This window comes from Oncorhynchus clarkii, unplaced genomic scaffold (assembly GCF_045791955.1).
Source record: "Oncorhynchus clarkii lewisi isolate Uvic-CL-2024 unplaced genomic scaffold, UVic_Ocla_1.0 unplaced_contig_2670_pilon_pilon, whole genome shotgun sequence".
NCBI lineage: Eukaryota > Metazoa > Chordata > Actinopteri > Salmoniformes > Salmonidae > Oncorhynchus > Oncorhynchus clarkii.
The window spans coordinates 38,239-56,895 of NW_027258693.1; the positions used below are offsets into that span (position 1 = coordinate 38,239).

The window sequence follows — 18,657 nt, forward strand, 5'->3', positions numbered from 1 at the left end:
AATACCAGGCTAAACCCATTCACTTTAACCAGGTGAGATTCACTTAATAATACCAGGCTAAACCCATTCACTTCAACCAGGTGAGGGTCACTTAATAATACCAGGCTAAACCCATTCACTTCAACCAGGTGAGAGTCACTTAATAATACCAGGCTAAACCCATTCACTTCAACCAGGTGAGAGTCACTTAATAATACCAGGCTAAACCCATTCACTTCAACCAGGTGAGAGTCACTTAATAATACCAGGCTAAACCCATTCACTTCAACCAGGTGAGAGTCACTTAATAATACCAGGCTAAACCCATTCACTTCAACCAGGTGAGAGTCACTTAATAATACCAGGCTAAACCCATTCACTTCAACCAGGTGAGAGTCACTTAATAATACCAGGCTAAACCCATTCACTTCAACCAGGTGAGGGTCACTTAATAATACCAGGCTAAACCCATTCACTTCAACCAGGTGAGAGTCACTTAATAATACCAGGCTAAACCCATTCACTTCAACCAGGTGAGAGTCACTTAATAATACCAGGCTAAACCCATTCACTTCAACCAGGTGAGGGTCACTTAATAATACCAGGCTAAACCCATTCACTTCAACCAGGTGAGAGTCACTTAATAATACCAGGCTAAACCCATTCACTTCATTCAGGTGAGACCCAGCTATTAATAACCCTTTATACTCGATGGAAATGGCCTATATGGATAGGGCTCAATTGAAATGTTTCTTATAGAAGAAATATGAGCACATGCAGAACTATGGTAGCAATTAAAATGGACCAGTTTGGAGATTATGGGGATATTATTAGACGTAAAATGAGAAGACAACAGTTCACCTGACACAAGACTGAATCCAAACATTAAACTGTTGATTTTATGTGCATTTTACATTTACTGTACTTTTTCCCACATTTTGTTGATAATGAAATATATTATTAATCTGGATACATTCAGTAACATGATAAGAATATTCTTGGAAAATGTGGGGTAGGTGCAACATAAGACAAAACAATGACACGGGTTTGAGTGGAAGGTCTAATTGGTGTTTCAAAGTGACCACCCACCTCTCCAAAGTGGGCACAGTTCCTAAGTTATTTCCATGCACTTTTATGACTCAAAGAAGAGTCTTCAACTACAAAGGGCTTTTTTGACCTCTCCTAGCTGTGCCCTTGAGGAACTAGAGCAAGCACACTTGTAGTTGTTTGGTTTGGAACACGGCCCTGCATCCCCACAATCCAAAAATGGTCCATTATAAATCGCAATCTGGGTCAAATGGGAATCATTTGAAAGCTTGTTCTATGGCCAACATGACTAGCTAAATTATAAAATACGATCTTACAGTGTTAGGCTTTCACAAGGCAATTCAGAGAAGCAGATTTGGGGGAGCATGGAATGGAGTCATGAGTTCATTCAGTTGTGTGGTTCGCGCCAAATTGTCTTCACAATACAACAAACACAGGCTCATTCTGTCCAGGACAACCCAGGGTACAATGCCATGTCATCTAGTAATTGTACATCAAACATAGTGATCATAAACACTGACACTGTATATTACATGATTTTTATGATATAGAAATGTGAAGTGCACGTTTGGACGGGTGTTTATTATAATCCTCAACGTCTTTCCATCATTTCCCTTACTCAGACAAAAAAAAAATGTAAATGTTTTTTTTAAGTTGCTCAATTAGCTAGAGGGATGTGGGCAACTTGTTGTCGCGAGTGGTGCTCAAGCTCAGAACGGCTGTCAGTCAAAACCCACACAGCAGTGTGACGCGCAGAGCTCTGACGTCATGTATAGCATGTTACTGTACAGCCACTGCGTTCCGATTTAGGCGCTTATCAGTGGCCAAATCTGCCAGTTTCAACTTGTAAACGGGTACGAGTGTCAAGGGCTATTACCAGGCAAAACCCTTTTCACTTCAACCAGGTGAAACCCACTTATTAAACCCAGGCTAAACCCATTCACTTCAACCAGGTGAACCCCACTTATTAAAACCAGGCTAAACCCATTCACTTCAACCAGGTGAAACCCACTTATTAAAACCAGGCTAAACCCATTCACTTCAACCAGGTGAAACCCACTTATTAAAACCAGGCTAAACCCATTCACTTCAACCAGGTGAAACCCACTTATTAAAACCAGGCTAAACCCATTCACTTCAACCAGGTGAAACCCACTTATTAAACCCAGGCTAAACCCATTCACTTCAACCAGGTGAAACCCACTTATTAAACCCAGGCTAAACCCATTCACTTCAACCGTGACTTGTCTCCAACGCATTTATTAAAGAAAGTGAGTTTTTCGATCAAAACCCATTCACTTCAACTAGGTGGGTGTACAGTATGATCAAAACTCCTTTATCTAAACCAGGTGGGTGTACAGTATGATCAAAACTCCTTTATCTAAACCAGGTGGGTGTACAGTATGATCAAAACTCCTTTATCTAAACCAGGTGGGTGTACAGTATGATCAAAACTCCTTTATCTAAACCAGGTGGGTGTACAGTATGATCAAAACTCCTTTATCTAAACCAGGTGGGTGTACAGTATGATCAAAACTCCTTTATCTAAACCAGGTGGGTGTACAGTATGATCAAAACTCCTTTATCTAAACCAGGTGGGTGTACAGTATGATCAAAACTCCTTTATCTAAACCAGGTGGGTGTACAGTGTGATCAAAACTCCTTTATCTAAACCAGGTGGGTGTACAGTGTGATCAAAACTCCTTTATCTAAACCAGGTGGATGTGGGATCGTAAGTCGCCCACGCTAACCAGGTGACTATTTGATGATTACTACAAAGCAAGCCTGTCAACCTCTGCCTAGGGAAGATACTGAATGACCCTATCTCAAATCAAATCCAACTTTATTTGTCACATGCGCCGAATACAACAAGTGTAGACTTTACCGTGAAACTAAAATAAATAGTAATAATAAAAAGTAACACAATAAGAGTAACAATAACAAGACTATATACAGGGGGCACCGGTACCGAGGGGTGCGGGGGTACAGGCTAGTTGAGGTAATCTGTACATGTAGGTGGGGGCGAAGTGGGGGGGGGGGGGGGGGGTAGGTATTACAGACCAGGTCAGAGAGAGGTTGAAAATGTCAGTGAAGACACTTGACAGTTGGTCCGAACATGCTTTGAGTACACGTCTTGGTAATCCATCTGGCCCAGCGGCTTTGTTGACCTGTTTAAAGGCTTTGTTCACATCGACTACCAAGAGCATTATCGCAGAGTCATCCAGAACAGCTGGTGCTCTCGTGCATGCTTTAGTGTTGCTTGCCTCGAAGCGAGCATAAAAGGCAATGAGGAGTACACTATCTGACTGAAGCAGAACTATTTGAATGCTTGATGATGCTCTGTGGCCTTCTTATCCTGTCCTTCTCATCTCTTGTCCTCGAATGTCGCAGTGGTACAGTAGGATTGTACAACACTGGATTTGATGAAGCCTTGGAGAATGGGATACTGAGTGACACAGAGGCCATTTTGTCCTTTGTGGGTGTACGTGTGAGTCGAGGTCTGTGTCTGGGCCTAGGAAAGCCACACCTGGCTTATAAACAGGGCTCTCTCTCTCGCTCTCTCTCTCTCTCTATCTCTCTCTCTCTCTCTCTCTCTCTCTCTCTCTCGCTCGCTCTCTGATGACTTTACCAAGCCCAGGAATTTAAAGCCCTCGCCGGGGCTGCAACCCGTCTCTGAAAAAGCTATTAACTCTTCATTCAAACCGTTTGTCCCATTTGCTGCTAGCTACAGGCTAGAGATACCCAACTCTAACCATGGTGTGTGTGCATGTGTTTGTGTTCCCTTTAGCATCAGATAATACAGTTGAACACTTTCACAGTGTTTCTAGTTAAGGCTAGGTGTGATAGTAAGAGGAACAGAGGAAGACAGAGGAAGATAGATGACATTATCATGCCCCCTGGAGTCTGAAGGTATGCGTGTGTGTGTTGGTGAGTGTGTATGATGAATCATTGAAGTGTACCCTAGATCCTCCACTATCTGGCTAATAGTGTAGCCTAGCAGTATCTCCCAAATCATCGCTGTCTGATGTAAACCTCTTATATAAAAAAAAACAGAAACTTCTCAGGAAATTGAAAAAAATGACCATTTATGAAAATACAATTGTCAGAAGCTATTTTGAATACATTTTCTTGCTTCTTGAATCATGAAATGTTCAGAGTACATTGACAGGAGTTACTGCTTTCAATAAATAAAAAATAAACATGTGTGCAAAAATGGAGTTACAAGGTTTTCATCAGACAGCGACGCAATGGTGGGTCTGCTAGAGATGTTGTTCTGTTAGTTGGATGGGTTTTTGCCTTTTGTTGGTTGTTGGTAAACCACTAGCATAGATATCACGAAACAGCCCGGGCCTGGGAGGCCTGCTGGTGTGCGGGCGGCCCTATGATGTCACTTCCTGTGCCTGTGAGGGAACCGGAGCTGGCTGCAGGGCGATGGGCCGCCAGCCGTGCTCCATGGGCTTCCCGTGACAGCTTGAAGACATACAGTGGTTGCGTATCCTGCTGCTTAATGCAAGACAGCCCTTTGGAAATCAACTCTCTCTCTCTCCCCGTCTCTCTCTTTCTCTCACTCTTCTGTCTTTTCCTCTCCCTCCCTCTCTCTTTCTAGGTTTTCTCTCCCTCTCTCTCTCACCGTTTTCTCTCTCTTTCAAAGTTCTATTTTCCCCTCTCTCCCGCGCTCTTCTCTCTCTCTTCCCTCCCGTCCCTCTTCTTATTTTCTCTGTGCTCTGCTGCCGTTTCAATGAGTGGAGAGGAGCTGAAGCACGTGATCTCTTTGAGTCAACACTGTGTGGGTGTGCGCGCGCGCGCGCGTGTGTGTGTATGGGTGTGCGAGGGTGTTTGTGTGTGTGTGTGTGTGTGTGTGTGTGTGTGTGTGTGTGTGTGTGTGTGGGTGGGTGTATGGGTGTGCGAGGGTGTGCGTGTGTGTGGGTGTGCATGTGGGTGTGGGTGTGCGTGTGTGTGTGTGTGTGTGTGCGTGCGTGCGTGCGTGTGTGTGTATGGGTGTGTGAGGGTGTGTGTATGTGGGTGTATGGGTGGGTGTGTGGGTGTGCATGTGTGTGTGGGTGTGCGTGTGGTTGTGCGTGTGTGCGTGCGTGTGAGAGAGAGAGTACGTTTTTTTGTCAAAGTGTATACTGTACAGTAGTAGCTGTATTTTTTTCCATGTCAAATTAAGAACAGATATTTTCCAACCCTGGCAAATTGCAAAGCTAGATGTTTTATTTTGATATGCCACACCACAGCTTTCTGGGGAGGCGTTTCCCCTTTGATGTCTTTCTGCTAACATTTCTCCCAGCACTGGACGGTCATTCCTTCCTTATGGCCAAGGGAATTATATGAAAGTTGGCAATGTGTGTGTTTCTGAGAGAGAGAGAGGCAAAGAGAGAGAACGAAAAGGTGAGGAGAAGAGAGAGAATAACAAGGTGAGGAGAAGAGAGAGAACGAAAAGGGGAGGAGATGAGAGAGAACGAAAAGGGGAGGAGAAGAGAGAGAATAACAAGGTGAGGAGAAGAGAGAGAACGAAGAGGTGAGGAGATGAGAGAGAACGAAAAGGGGAGGAGATGAGAGAGAACGAAAAGGTGAGGAGAAGAGAGAGAATAACAAGGTGAGGAGAAGAGAGAGAACAAAAAAGTGAGGAGAAGAGAGAGAACGAAAAGGTGAGGAGATGAGAGAGAACGAAAAGGGGAGGAGAAGAGAGAGAACGAAAAGGTGAGGAGAAGAGAGAGAACGAAAAGGTGAGGAGATGAGAGAGAACGAAAAGGGGAGGAGAAGAGAGAGAACGAAAAGGTGAGGAGAAGAGAGAGAACGAAAAGGTGAGGAGAGGAAAGGAGAGAGAGGATGAGGGAAAGAGAGGAATAGGGAAAGAAAAAGAGAGGCAAAAGGGTGAGAGAAATAGAGAGAGAGGAAAATGAGGTTGGAAAGGAGAGGGAAATGAGGTTGGAAAGGAGAGGGAAATGAGGTTGGAAAGGAGAGGGAAATGAGGTTGGAAAGGAGAGGGAAATGAGGTTGGAAAGGAGAGGGAAATGAGGTTGGAAAGGAGAGGGAAATGCGGTTGGAAAGGAGAGGGAAATGAGGTTGGAAAGGAGAGGGAAATGAGGTTGGAAAGGAGAGGGAAATGAGGTTGGAAAGGAGAGGGAAATGAGGTTGGAAAGGAGAGGGGAAGGGAGCAAGCAAGGGAAGGTGGGAGAGAGAGAGAGAGAGGCTGCCTTTGCTACTGCTATCAAGAGCCCTTTTCTTCTCGGTCCGGATCCGACTGTGGTGCAGGGCATTCTGGGTATCCGTAGGGGTCAGGATCAGCAAGCACGAGCAACATTTGTACAGATGCTGTGTTATTTTTATAGCTCTACTCCATTTGCTGGGTGGCATTTCCTTCAGTGTTAACAGCGAGGTTAACTGCACACAGACGCGCACAGGGACCCCAGCCAATTTTTTTATTGTTACGCTAACTAACTCAAGCAATTTTTCCCTCCCCCCTCCACACCTCCCCCTACCTACCCCCATGACTCCCCCTCATCCCCCTCTCCCCTAACACTGCCTCTGTGAACGAGGGATTTATTGTACTGAGAAGGGCGAGTGACATAGAGCGGTGTGCAGAAATGGAGGTAGCTACCTACGCCCCCCCCCCCCCCCGCTCTCAAAGGGGAAGGAGCTACAGCCCTCAGAGGGTCCTGAGAGGGGGCTAGTTAGCGCTGCGGGAAGCTAGCTTGCTTCTTCTATTTGTGAATAGAGTTAGTTGTAAGAGAAATGAGCTCGCTAGTTTGATGTGATGTAGTTGTGTGCAGTAATGGCTGTGACTTTCAGGAGCTAGATACCAAGGCCTCCCGTTCTCACATGGGAGGGAGCCAGCTATAGCCCCAACAGGGAGGGTAGCTATTAGCCAGCCCTGTTGTGGAGTTGAGGTAACCAGCTAGTTCTGTATAGGGAATTAGTTAGCAATGTGAGAAAAAAGTAGAGAGGGAAGCTATTTAGCTCTTAGAGGACTAGGAGGTAGGAAGATGTATCAGGTCTGTGTGAGCTAGCCTTTCCTGGCTAATTCTGTTGGAGAGGAAGCCTGATCCCAACACATTACCTGCATGCTTTTTTTTTCTCAGGAGACTAGCACATCTGACCGCCTGAAAGCTGATTTGACATTTCCATTTTCCATGTAGGCCTAATAATTCTGGGAAGTTCAGCGAGAAGTACGGGAAATGTCAGAAGGCACCAGTGTTTGACTGTTTACTTTTCTTTGGGTAGGAGAGAGGGAGAAATAGTTTTCGCTTATTTTTCAAAGCCGGCCCGCTTTCTCATGCTCACGCACGGTTATAAACAGGATTTCTGCGGCCAGTTCATATAGACAAAGTTTTGGGTCAACATCGTTTCTACAATGCCAGTCCGTTTCTATAGATGTAGGATCTTCATTTGATCACGATTTTGTTGCTGAGAATTTTCCTGCACAGCAGGAAGTATATTCACGTTTTTATAAAGGCTTCTAAATTTTGTAAATTCCACTTTAAAATGCCAGACACTATTTGCCCTAATGAAAACTGTACCAGCCCCTACAAAAAAAAAAAAAAAAAAAATCGCATTTCCTGTTTCTGCAGGAGTTTTTTCCTGCTGTAGCAAACTGGCTCAAATTAAGATCTAATATCTGTAACCATCAATATCACACACACTATCCCTCACCTCCTCTCTTCCTTTCTCCCTTGTCCTCCCGCCCCCTCTCTTTCCCTTTCCCTCTATCCTTCTTTTCAAATGATGAACTATTGTCTCCTTGTCTCCCCCTCTAGCTGACGAGGCAGCGCTTGGTGGATGCGGATGGCATCATCAACCCGGGGGCGTTTTACATCTACCTGACGGCGTGGGTCAGCAACGACCCGGTGGCGTACGCAGCCTCGCAGGCCAACATACGGCCACACCCCCCGGAGTGGCTCCACGACCGCACAGACTCCATGCCCGAGACACGCCTCAGCAGTGAGTGACCAATCCACAGCACACTTCACTATCACAAAGGCCTCTCAACGGCCAGTTATATGAGACATACATTATTTGCTCTCAATAATTCTTTGGCACTCTGGCCTACTGATTTGGCAATTCAATTCAAACTGATTGGGACTGAATGTAAGAAGTGTGCAGGAGCTACTTCTCTCGTTGACGCTAGATTTGTACCTCTATAGTTGACGCTAGATTTGTACCTCTATAGTTGACGCTAGATTTGTACCTCTGGAGTTGACGCTAGATTTGTACCTCTAGAGTTGACGCTAGATTTGTACCTCTAGAGTTGACGCTAGATTTGTACCTCTAGAGTTGACGCTAGATTTGTACCTCTATAGTTGACGCTAGATTTGTACCTCTAGAGTTGACGCTAGATTTGTACCTCTAGAGTTGACGCTAGATTTGTACCTCTAGAGTTGACGCCAGATTTGTACCTCTAGAGTTGACGCTAGATTTGTACCTCTAGAGTTAACGCTAGATTTGTACCTCTAGAGTTGACGCTAGATTTGTACCTCTAGAGTTGACGCTAGATTTGTACCTCTAGAGTTGACGCTAGATTTGTACCTCTAGAGTTGACGCCAGATTTGTACCTCTAGAGTTGACGCTAGATTTGTACCTCTAGAGTTGACGCTAGATTTGTACCTGTAGAGTTGACGCTAGATTTGTACCTCTAGAGTTGACGCTCGATTGTTACCTCTAAAGGCATTTAGACACTACTTGTTATGTTTTGTGTCCTAACTATTCTGTGGGCAATTTCTCCTTGAGCGTTCCATTTGACCTCTCCTGCTCAACCATTCCGTACGCCGGTTATGTTAGAATACCTGTTTATAATACCATCTGTGGAGTTACTGACCCTTCTCTTCTTTCTGGTTGTAACTGAGGTAGTTGTACTGTTTACAGCAGGGTTCCCCAACTGTGTTTTATTTGGCCTCCCAAGTTTTCGAAGCAAATTATGAGGGGAATTTTAATCTTTGGACATAAAATACGGTTTTAAAAAAACCAACAGTAAATCAGCTCCAAGAGATTTTCATTTAAGAAATCTGTTTCCATGTAGGCCGATTCCCACGCATAATAAAGAGACACGCGATCATATACAAATGTAAACAAGATTTGAAGTTATAAATGTTTTAGTCAAACATTATATCTGTTTAGGCTTCTTGCGGTCAATTTGCCGTACACAAACTATTTGTAATTATGTTGCGGGCCCCCCCCCCGACCATCTGCTCCAGAAAACAATCGGCCCGTGGCTGAATCTAGTTGATGATCTCTGGTTTACAGTATACTGTGTGCGTGTGTGTGATGGCTTGGTTTGCAGTGCTGAGGGGCAGGGAATAGCACGCTGTGGTACTCTAATGGTGCCTGTGGTGAATGCGATAACTCTTACCACCACATGCCTCTAAGCATTACACACATACGCACATACAAACATGCACGCGCGTGCGTGCACACACACACACACACAACACACACACACACACACACACATAAATAGGATTGGTTAACAAGCAAAGGCTTGGGTGGGATAGACGATTGGATAACAAGCAGGAAGTGCATTACAGGGAGGAGATGTGATTGGATAACAAGCAGTGAGTGTAAATGGGATTGGCTAAGCAGCGTAGAAAGCTTGGCTGTGCAGGAACCCCCTGAAGCAGAGCTACGTTGGCAGACCTCCAACTCCCAGTCCTAATGGAAATTTATAGTGGAGATTATAATAGGCCAAACCATGTTAGCAAGTGGTGCTGTCTAACCCTCCAGCCACTGGAACACACACACCACAGAGAGTCTTTACGGTTCTCATTTTTGGGATGTTTCGATCAAACGTACGTTTTTGGAAAAAAATACCATGTAAAACAATCCGGAATGGATATTTTAGTGGGGTATGGTGGGTGAAGGGAAGGAGAGAGCACATTAAATTATATTTTGGGGCTCCCGAGTGGCGCAGCGGTCTAAGGCACTGCATCTCAGTGCCAGAGGTGTCACTACAGACAACCTGGTTCAAATCCAGGCTGTATCACAACCGGACGTGATTGGGAGTCCCATAGGGCGGCGCACAATTGGCCCAGTGTCGTCCGGGTTTGGCCGGTGTCGGCCGCCATTGTGAATAAGAATTTGTTCTTAACTGACTTTCCTAGTTAAATAAAGGCAAAACAAACAAAACATTTTACGTGAGTCCGAACCTTTCATGTGTTTTGGCAGTGTTCCAATAGTCACTGCAAATCAAATGTGGTGTGTGTCATAGTCAACTGCATAGCTGTCTAGGCTTTCCCTGTTTGACAGACAGGTACGAGTGTGTGTCTACATGTTTGAGTGCGGCTGTGTGTGTGTGTGTGTGGGTGTGAGAGAGAGGGTGGGGTAATGGTGGTGATTCAGACGTTGTAATTACAGCGGATCAACGTCAGGCCTGACACTCTGCTGTGTGTCTGGGGCTGATAGCCTATCATTAGGCTGAGACTGGAGAGAATGGAGCCCTGTTCCTACCAGCCCCCCCCCCCCCCCCACACACACACACACACACACCATGCCAGCCCCCCACCAAGGCTCATGGGGCCAAGCTTCAGCTCTGCCCACCAGCCAGTCCCAATTAATTTCTATAAAGAGGTGGAAGTGAACTGTCGAATAGTGCACTTGTTTGAACTGTACCATCACCCCCCCCCCCCCCCTCTAGTTCCTGCCGCCGAGCCCATCGAATACGCACAGTTTCCCTTCTACCTCAACGGGCTCCGCGAGACCCCCCAGTTTGTGGAGGCCATCGAGTCGGTGCGGGCCATCTGCAGTAACTACAGCCGTCAGGGCCTGCCCAGCTACCCCAACGGCTACCCCTTCCTCTTCTGGGAGCAGTACGTAGGCCTCAGACACTGGCTGCTGCTCTCCATCAGCGTGGTGCTAGCCTGCACCTTCCTCGTCTGTGCCCTCTTCCTGCTCAACCCCTGGACCGCCGGTATCATCGTGAGTACACACACAGACACACACGATGCACGCACGCCGGCACACACAAGGCACATTCGAAACCCGCATTCTTCTTGCATTGGATATATTGGCAGCATTTGTGTTGATATTATACATCAGTATGTTTGGAATGAAGTCAATTTCATCAGCCTGTAAGATTAAAATCCTCTAAAACCGAGCTAAAAGATGGAAAGGTACTCTCCAAACAATCTCTTAATACAGCATGTTCCAATCCGTCCGTTTAAAGAAACTTCACTCCCGTGCACTGTGCGGCTGTAGGAGTGTGGAGAGGAGAGGCAGCAGGGCAGGGAGGAGTGGAGGAGAGAGAAGGGAGGAGAGGAGAAAGGGGGAGCTGAAGAGAGGAGTGGAGAGATGGGGTGTGGAGGAGAGGAGATCAGGCTGCTGTGTGTTTAGCCCAGTCTTGACCCAGTGTTTATCTTGTGCTGTTTAGTCTACTCTGTCTCTCCCAAACACTGACTTCAAATAAATGGGGATAGGACACAAGTTACCGAGGCGACTCCCACTCCTTTTTAAAAACACCCCCTTTTCCATGTAATGTAGGAGTTTCCAAGGATACACACATATGAACACATACTCTCACACATAGAAACACATACGAACACATACTCTCACACATAGAAACACATAGAAATACATACACTCACAGATATAAACACATAGAAACACATACACTCACACATATAAACACATACACTAACAGATATAAACACATACACTCACAGATATAAACACATACACTCACACATAGAAACACATACACTCACACATAGAAACACATACACTCACACATAAAAACACATACACTCACACATATAAACACATACACTCACACATAGAAACACATATAAACACATACACTCACACATAGAAACACATATAAACACATACACTCACACATAGAAACACATGTAAACACATACACTCACTCATAGAAACACATAGAAACACATATAAACACATACACTCACACATATAAACACATACACTCACACATATAAACACATATAAACACATACACTCACACACATAAACACATACACTCACACATATAAACACATATAAACACATACACTCACACATATAAACACATAGAAACCCATACACTCACACATAGAAACCCATACACTCACACATATAAACACATACACTCACACATATAAACACATACACTCACACATATAAACACATACACTCACACATATAAACACATACACTCACACATATAAACACATATAAACACATACACTCACACATAGAAACACATATAAACACATACACTCACACATAGAAACACATGTAAACACATACACTCACTCATAGAAACACATAGAAACACATATAAACACATACACTCACACATATAAACACATACACTCACACATATAAACACATATAAACACATACACTCACACACATAAACACATACACTCACACATATAAACACATATAAACACATACACTCACACATATAAACACATAGAAACCCATACACTCACACATAGAAACCCATACACTCACACATATAAACACATACACTCACACATATAAACACATACACTCACACATATAAACACATACACTCACACATATAAACACATACACTCACACACATAAACACATACACTCACACATATAAACACATATAAACACATACACTCACACATATAAACACATACACTCACACATATAAACACATATAAACACATACACTCACACATATAAACACATATAAGCACATACACTCACACATATAAACACATATAAACACATACACTCACACATATAAACACATATAAACACATACACTCACACATATAAACACATATAAACACATACACTCACACATATAAACACATATAAACACATACACTCACACATAGAAACCCATACACTCACACATATAAACACATACACTCACACATATAAGCACATACACTCACACATATAAACACATACACTCACACATATAAACACATACACTCACACATATAAACACATACACTCACACACATAAACACATACACTCACACATATAAACACATATAAACACATACACCCACACATATAAACACATATAAGCACATACACTCACACATATAAACACATCGAAATCCATACACTCACACATATAAACACATATAAGCACATACACTCACACATATAAACACATATGAGCACATACACTCACACACATAAACACATACACTCACACATATAAACACATATAAACACATACACTCACACATATAAACACATAGAAACCCATACACTCACACATAGAAACCCATACACTCACACATATAAACACATACACTCACACATATAAACACATACACTCACACATATAAACACATACACTCACACATATAAACACATACACTCACACACATAAACACATACACTCACACATATAAACACATATAAACACATACACTCACACATATAAACACATACACTCACACATATAAACACATATAAACACATACACTCACACATATAAACACATATAAGCACATACACTCACACATATAAACACATATAAACACATACACTCACACATATAAACACATATAAACACATACACTCACACATATAAACACATATAAACACATACACTCACACATATAAACACATATAAACACATACACTCACACATAGAAACCCATACACTCACACATATAAACACATACACTCACACATATAAGCACATACACTCACACATATAAACACATACACTCACACATATAAACACATACACTCACACATATAAACACATACACTCACACACATAAACACATACACTCACACATATAAACACATATAAACACATACACCCACACATATAAACACATATAAGCACATACACTCACACATATAAACACATCGAAATCCATACACTCACACATATAAACACATATAAGCACATACACTCACACATATAAACACATATGAGTATAAACACATACACTCACACATATAAACACATACACTCACACACATAAACACATAGAAATTCATACACTCACACATATAAACACATATAAGCACATACACTCACACATATAAACACATATGAGCACATACACTCACACATATAAACACATATGAGCACATACACTCACACATATAAACACATCGAAATCCATACACTCACACATATAAACACATATAAGCACATACACTCACACATATAAACACATATGAGCACATACACTCACACACATAAACACATACACACACATATAAACACATACACTCACACATATAAACACATGCACTCACACATATAAACACATATAAACACATACACTCACACATATAAACACAAACACTCACACATATAAACACATATAAACACATATAAACATATATAAACACATACACTCACACATATAAACACATACACTTACACATATAAACTTATATAAACACATATAAACACGTACACTCACACATATAAACACATACACTTACACATATAAACTTATATAAACACATACACTAACACATATAAACACATATAAACACATACACTCACACATATAAACTTATATAAACACATATAAACACATACACTCACACATATAAACACATACACTAACACATATAAACACATATAAACACATACACTCACACATATAAACACATAAGCACATGCACTCACACATATAAACACATACACTCACACATATAAACACATATAAACACATACACTCACACATATAAACACATACACTCACACATATAAGCACATACACTCACATATATAAACACATACACTCGCACATATAAACACACACTCACACAGTCCTGGTCTGTCTCTCCACCTGGTGGTGTTTTTACGACAGGCAGTGTTTGGGCTACCTGCGCCCTCTAAAGCAGGGCGAGGGGACCTCGTGTTCGTCCCCTGGCTTTACAAGACAGATGGAAGGACCAGTTATGGCATCGCTTCAAGTTGAACCATTTGCTTTGTCCAGACCAGGCCACCAGTATCCTACCGTACACCCCCCTCCTTACCCCAAGGCCACACACACACACACACACACACACACACACACACACACACACACACACACACACACACACACACACACACACACACACACACACACACACACACACACACACACAGGCGTTTCATCCTCCACCCACCACAGCCATCTTCAAAGGGCTGGGGGCCCCCTGAAACCTGAGACCTGTCAACTGATAATAGCACATCACAAATCTACAGAGCTCCGCACACACACACACACACACACACACACACACAGACACACACACACACACACACAAGCACACACACATTTGTTTTACTATCCTTATGGGGACCAAACAATTGATTCTTATTCAAAATCCTATTTTCCCTAACCCCTAAACCTAACCTTTAACCTAACCCTAACCCTAACCTTAAACTCAAACCCCTAACCTTTAACCTCTCCCCTAATTCTAACCCTAATTGTAACCCTAACACGAAACCTAACCCCTAATTCTAACCCTAATTGTAACCTTAACATGAAACCTAACCCCTAATTCTAACTCTAATTGTAACCCTAACACTAAACCTAACCCCTAATTCTAACCCTGATTGTAACACTAAACCTAACCCCTAATTGTAACCCTGATTGTAACACTAAACCTAACCCCTAATTCTAACCCTGATTGTAACACTAAACCTAACCCCTAATTCTAACCCTAATTCTAACCCTAACACGAAACCTAACCCCTAATTCTAACCCTAATTGTAACCCTAACATGAAACCTAACCCCTAATTCTAACCCTAATTGTAACCCTAACACTAAACCTAACCCCTAATTCTAACCCTAATTGTAACCCTGATTGTAACCCTAACACTAAACCTAACCCCTAATTCTAACCCTGATTGTAACACTAAACCTAACCCCTAATTGTAACCCTGATTGTAACACTAAACCTAACCCCTAATTGTAACCCTGATTGTAACACTAAACCTAACCCCTAATTGTAACCCTGATTGTAACACTAAACCTAACCCCTAATTCTAACCCTGATTGTAACACTAAACCTAACCCCTAATTGTAACCCTGATTGTAACACTAAACCTAACCCCTAATTGTAACCCTAATTGTAACACTAAACCTAACCCCTAATTGTAACCCTAACCCTAAACCTAACTCCTATCCCCAAGATAGCTTTTTTCCTTTTGGGGACCGGCGAAATGTCCCCAATTGGCAGAATTGTCCTTGTTTTACTGTCCTTGATTTACTGTCTCGTCCCGACAAGGATAGTAAAAACATACACGCACGCACGCACACACACACACACACACACACACACACACACACACACACACGAGCGCGCACACACATTCAACTTAAGTCTCTCTCAGTACTTTCTGTACCAGTTCATGCTTGATGGGCGGGTTCCTGTTTATTCTCACCATAGAATAGAACAGTCATTAACGGTCATGTTGGGGGTCCTGACTCTCTGTATCCTGGCCCTGTCTCTGATGACCGAGGAGCTGTTTGGGTTCACGCTGGGGTCGTTCTCTGGGTTAGAACTGTACATGGTCACTAATGGTTATTAATGGTGTTGCGGTCTGTCTGTTTCAGGTCCTGGTCCTCTCTCTGATGACCGTGGAGCTGTTTGGTATGATGGGGCTGATAGGGATCAAGCTCAGTGCTGTTCCTGTGGTCATCCTCATCGCCTCTGTGGGCATCGGAGTAGAGTTTACTGTCCATGTGGCTCTGGTGAGTACACACACACAAACAAACAAACACACACACACGTATACACGCGTACACACGCAGAAAGTGGATTGTGCTTTTCCAAATGACAAGATTGTTTGTCTGAGTAAAGTGTGTGTGTTTCAGGCATTCCTCACAGCGATAGGGGACCGTAACAGGCGGGCAGTGCTGGCGTTAGAACACATGTTTGCTCCGGTTTTGGACGGAGCCTTCTCTACTCTACTAGGAGTCCTCATGCTAGCAGGCTCCGAGTTTGACTTCATCGTCAGGTGAGCGGGACACAGACACACTCTCTCATTCTCTCTCTCTCTCTCTCTCTCTCTCTCTCTCTCTCTCTCTCTCGGTCTGTGGTGTGGTGTCTTGGCATCAGTAGAGCCTGTATGTCACACAGGAATCTACCTGAAACACCACTCATCCGTAAATGTCCGCTTTTCCCTCCATCAATTTTCAACTCCTCCATCCCCTTTCTACCCTTCCTCCACCCTTCCCCCTCTCTCTTTTCTTTTCAAGTCTTGCCTCAAGCCTTGTTACAACAGTATACCTCATCTCCTCCTCTCTCTTCCTGTCTCTCTCTCACACACACACACACACACACACACACACACACACACACACACACACACACTTCAATCCTGCTGTAGTTGATGGTCTTAGAGAAAACTCAAGGGCAGGAGAGAGTGGTGAAGGGCAGAGAGGAAGAAAGGAGAGGAAGGAGAGGGATGAGGGGTGAGAGAGAGAGAGACAGAGAGAGAGTGAGAAAGAGAGAGAGGGGAAAAGAGAGAACTGGAAAGTCTTCTGGCTTTTGTAATCTCCTACAGCTTGTTTAACTGGGCTCTCCAGACATTTACAAGGCTGATGGGATGGGGGGGAATGGAAATTAAAAGTGACACATTGTGTGTGTGTGTGTGTGTGTGTGTGTGTGTGTGTGTGTGTGTGTGTGCGCGTGTGTGCATGTTTGTGTGGGCACACAAATGAGAACATTAGTCATTCCTACCTTTCTATAGGATGAGAAAAGCAGAGGTGAGCCAGAGTTCCTATTACTAAGTGCTAAGCATATTGGAACACTGAATATGTTACATCTGCAGACTACTGTCTAGGTAGCCATTAAAGGGATACTTCAGGGTTTTGGCAATGACCGCACGTTTAGTTTTTTTTCCCCCTGAGCTTGATTAGTTGATTATTTTTAATCAGCTGTGTAGTCAGTGCTAGGGCAAAAAAACAAAATATGCACCCCGGGGGGGGGGGGGGGGGGGGGTTAGGACCGACTTTGGGACACCCTGGTCTATGGTATCTACTAGCATGCTAGAAATTACTATAGACTTCCAGTCATTAGCTTTAAGGCTAATTAGCAATTGCGCTAACGCTAGTTAGCAACTTCAGTCAAACTGCACGCAGAAACATAACATTTGTAAAACCCTGAAGTATCCCTTTAAATGAGGTAGCTTTTTAATGTGGGTGATCTATCCCTTTAAGCGGGCCACCTCCACCCATGTGGTCCGAAAAAACACACAGACACACACACACACACACTGCCCTGCTCCCTGACCTTATAATCATGGGGGTCAACGATGACGTGCCAGGGAGTGACAGTGCACACACCCACATACTAACCCGTCCTTCTCTCCTCCCCTCCTCTGGTTCACGCTGCTCTCAGGATCTGTCTCAGGCCATTTTGAAGTGTGGGGTGTTTTTTCCCCAAACAAAGCAGTGCCAGAAGACTGCAGAATAACAGCACAGCCTGCTCATATTTTTCTGCTCACGCTGAAAGAAATGTTGCCCTGACGTTCCCTGTTAACCCCACAAATGTTTTCACTCTAAACAGCTCCAGCACTGTGTGTGGGTGTTCGAGTGGAGATGTGGCTTTAAACCAAAGCAGAAGCTCTGTGACTTCAGCTACTCTCCTCCTCTCAAAGTCTAGAGCGATACCAACAGAGGAGAGGAGAGGAGAGGAGAGGAGGAGAGGAGAGGAGAGGA

At 43.5% G+C, this 18,657-nt stretch overlaps 1 protein-coding gene across 1 annotated transcript in view; it reads left to right on the forward strand.

Annotated features, from left to right (window-relative positions):
* Positions 1–18,384, forward strand: part of LOC139398201 (protein patched homolog 1-like) — a 39,576-nt gene extending 21,192 nt beyond the window's left edge. The window contains exons 14-18 of the mRNA XM_071144322.1: positions 7,788–7,971; positions 10,658–10,938; positions 16,549–16,686; positions 16,810–16,952; positions 18,338–18,384. Of these exons, the coding sequence (XP_071000423.1) occupies positions 7,788–7,971; positions 10,658–10,938; positions 16,549–16,686; positions 16,810–16,952; positions 18,338–18,359 (768 nt within the window). The 3' untranslated portion in view covers positions 18,360–18,384. The remainder of the gene's footprint in view (positions 1–7,787; positions 7,972–10,657; positions 10,939–16,548; positions 16,687–16,809; positions 16,953–18,337) is intronic.
* Positions 18,385–18,657: the final 273 nt, after the last annotated feature.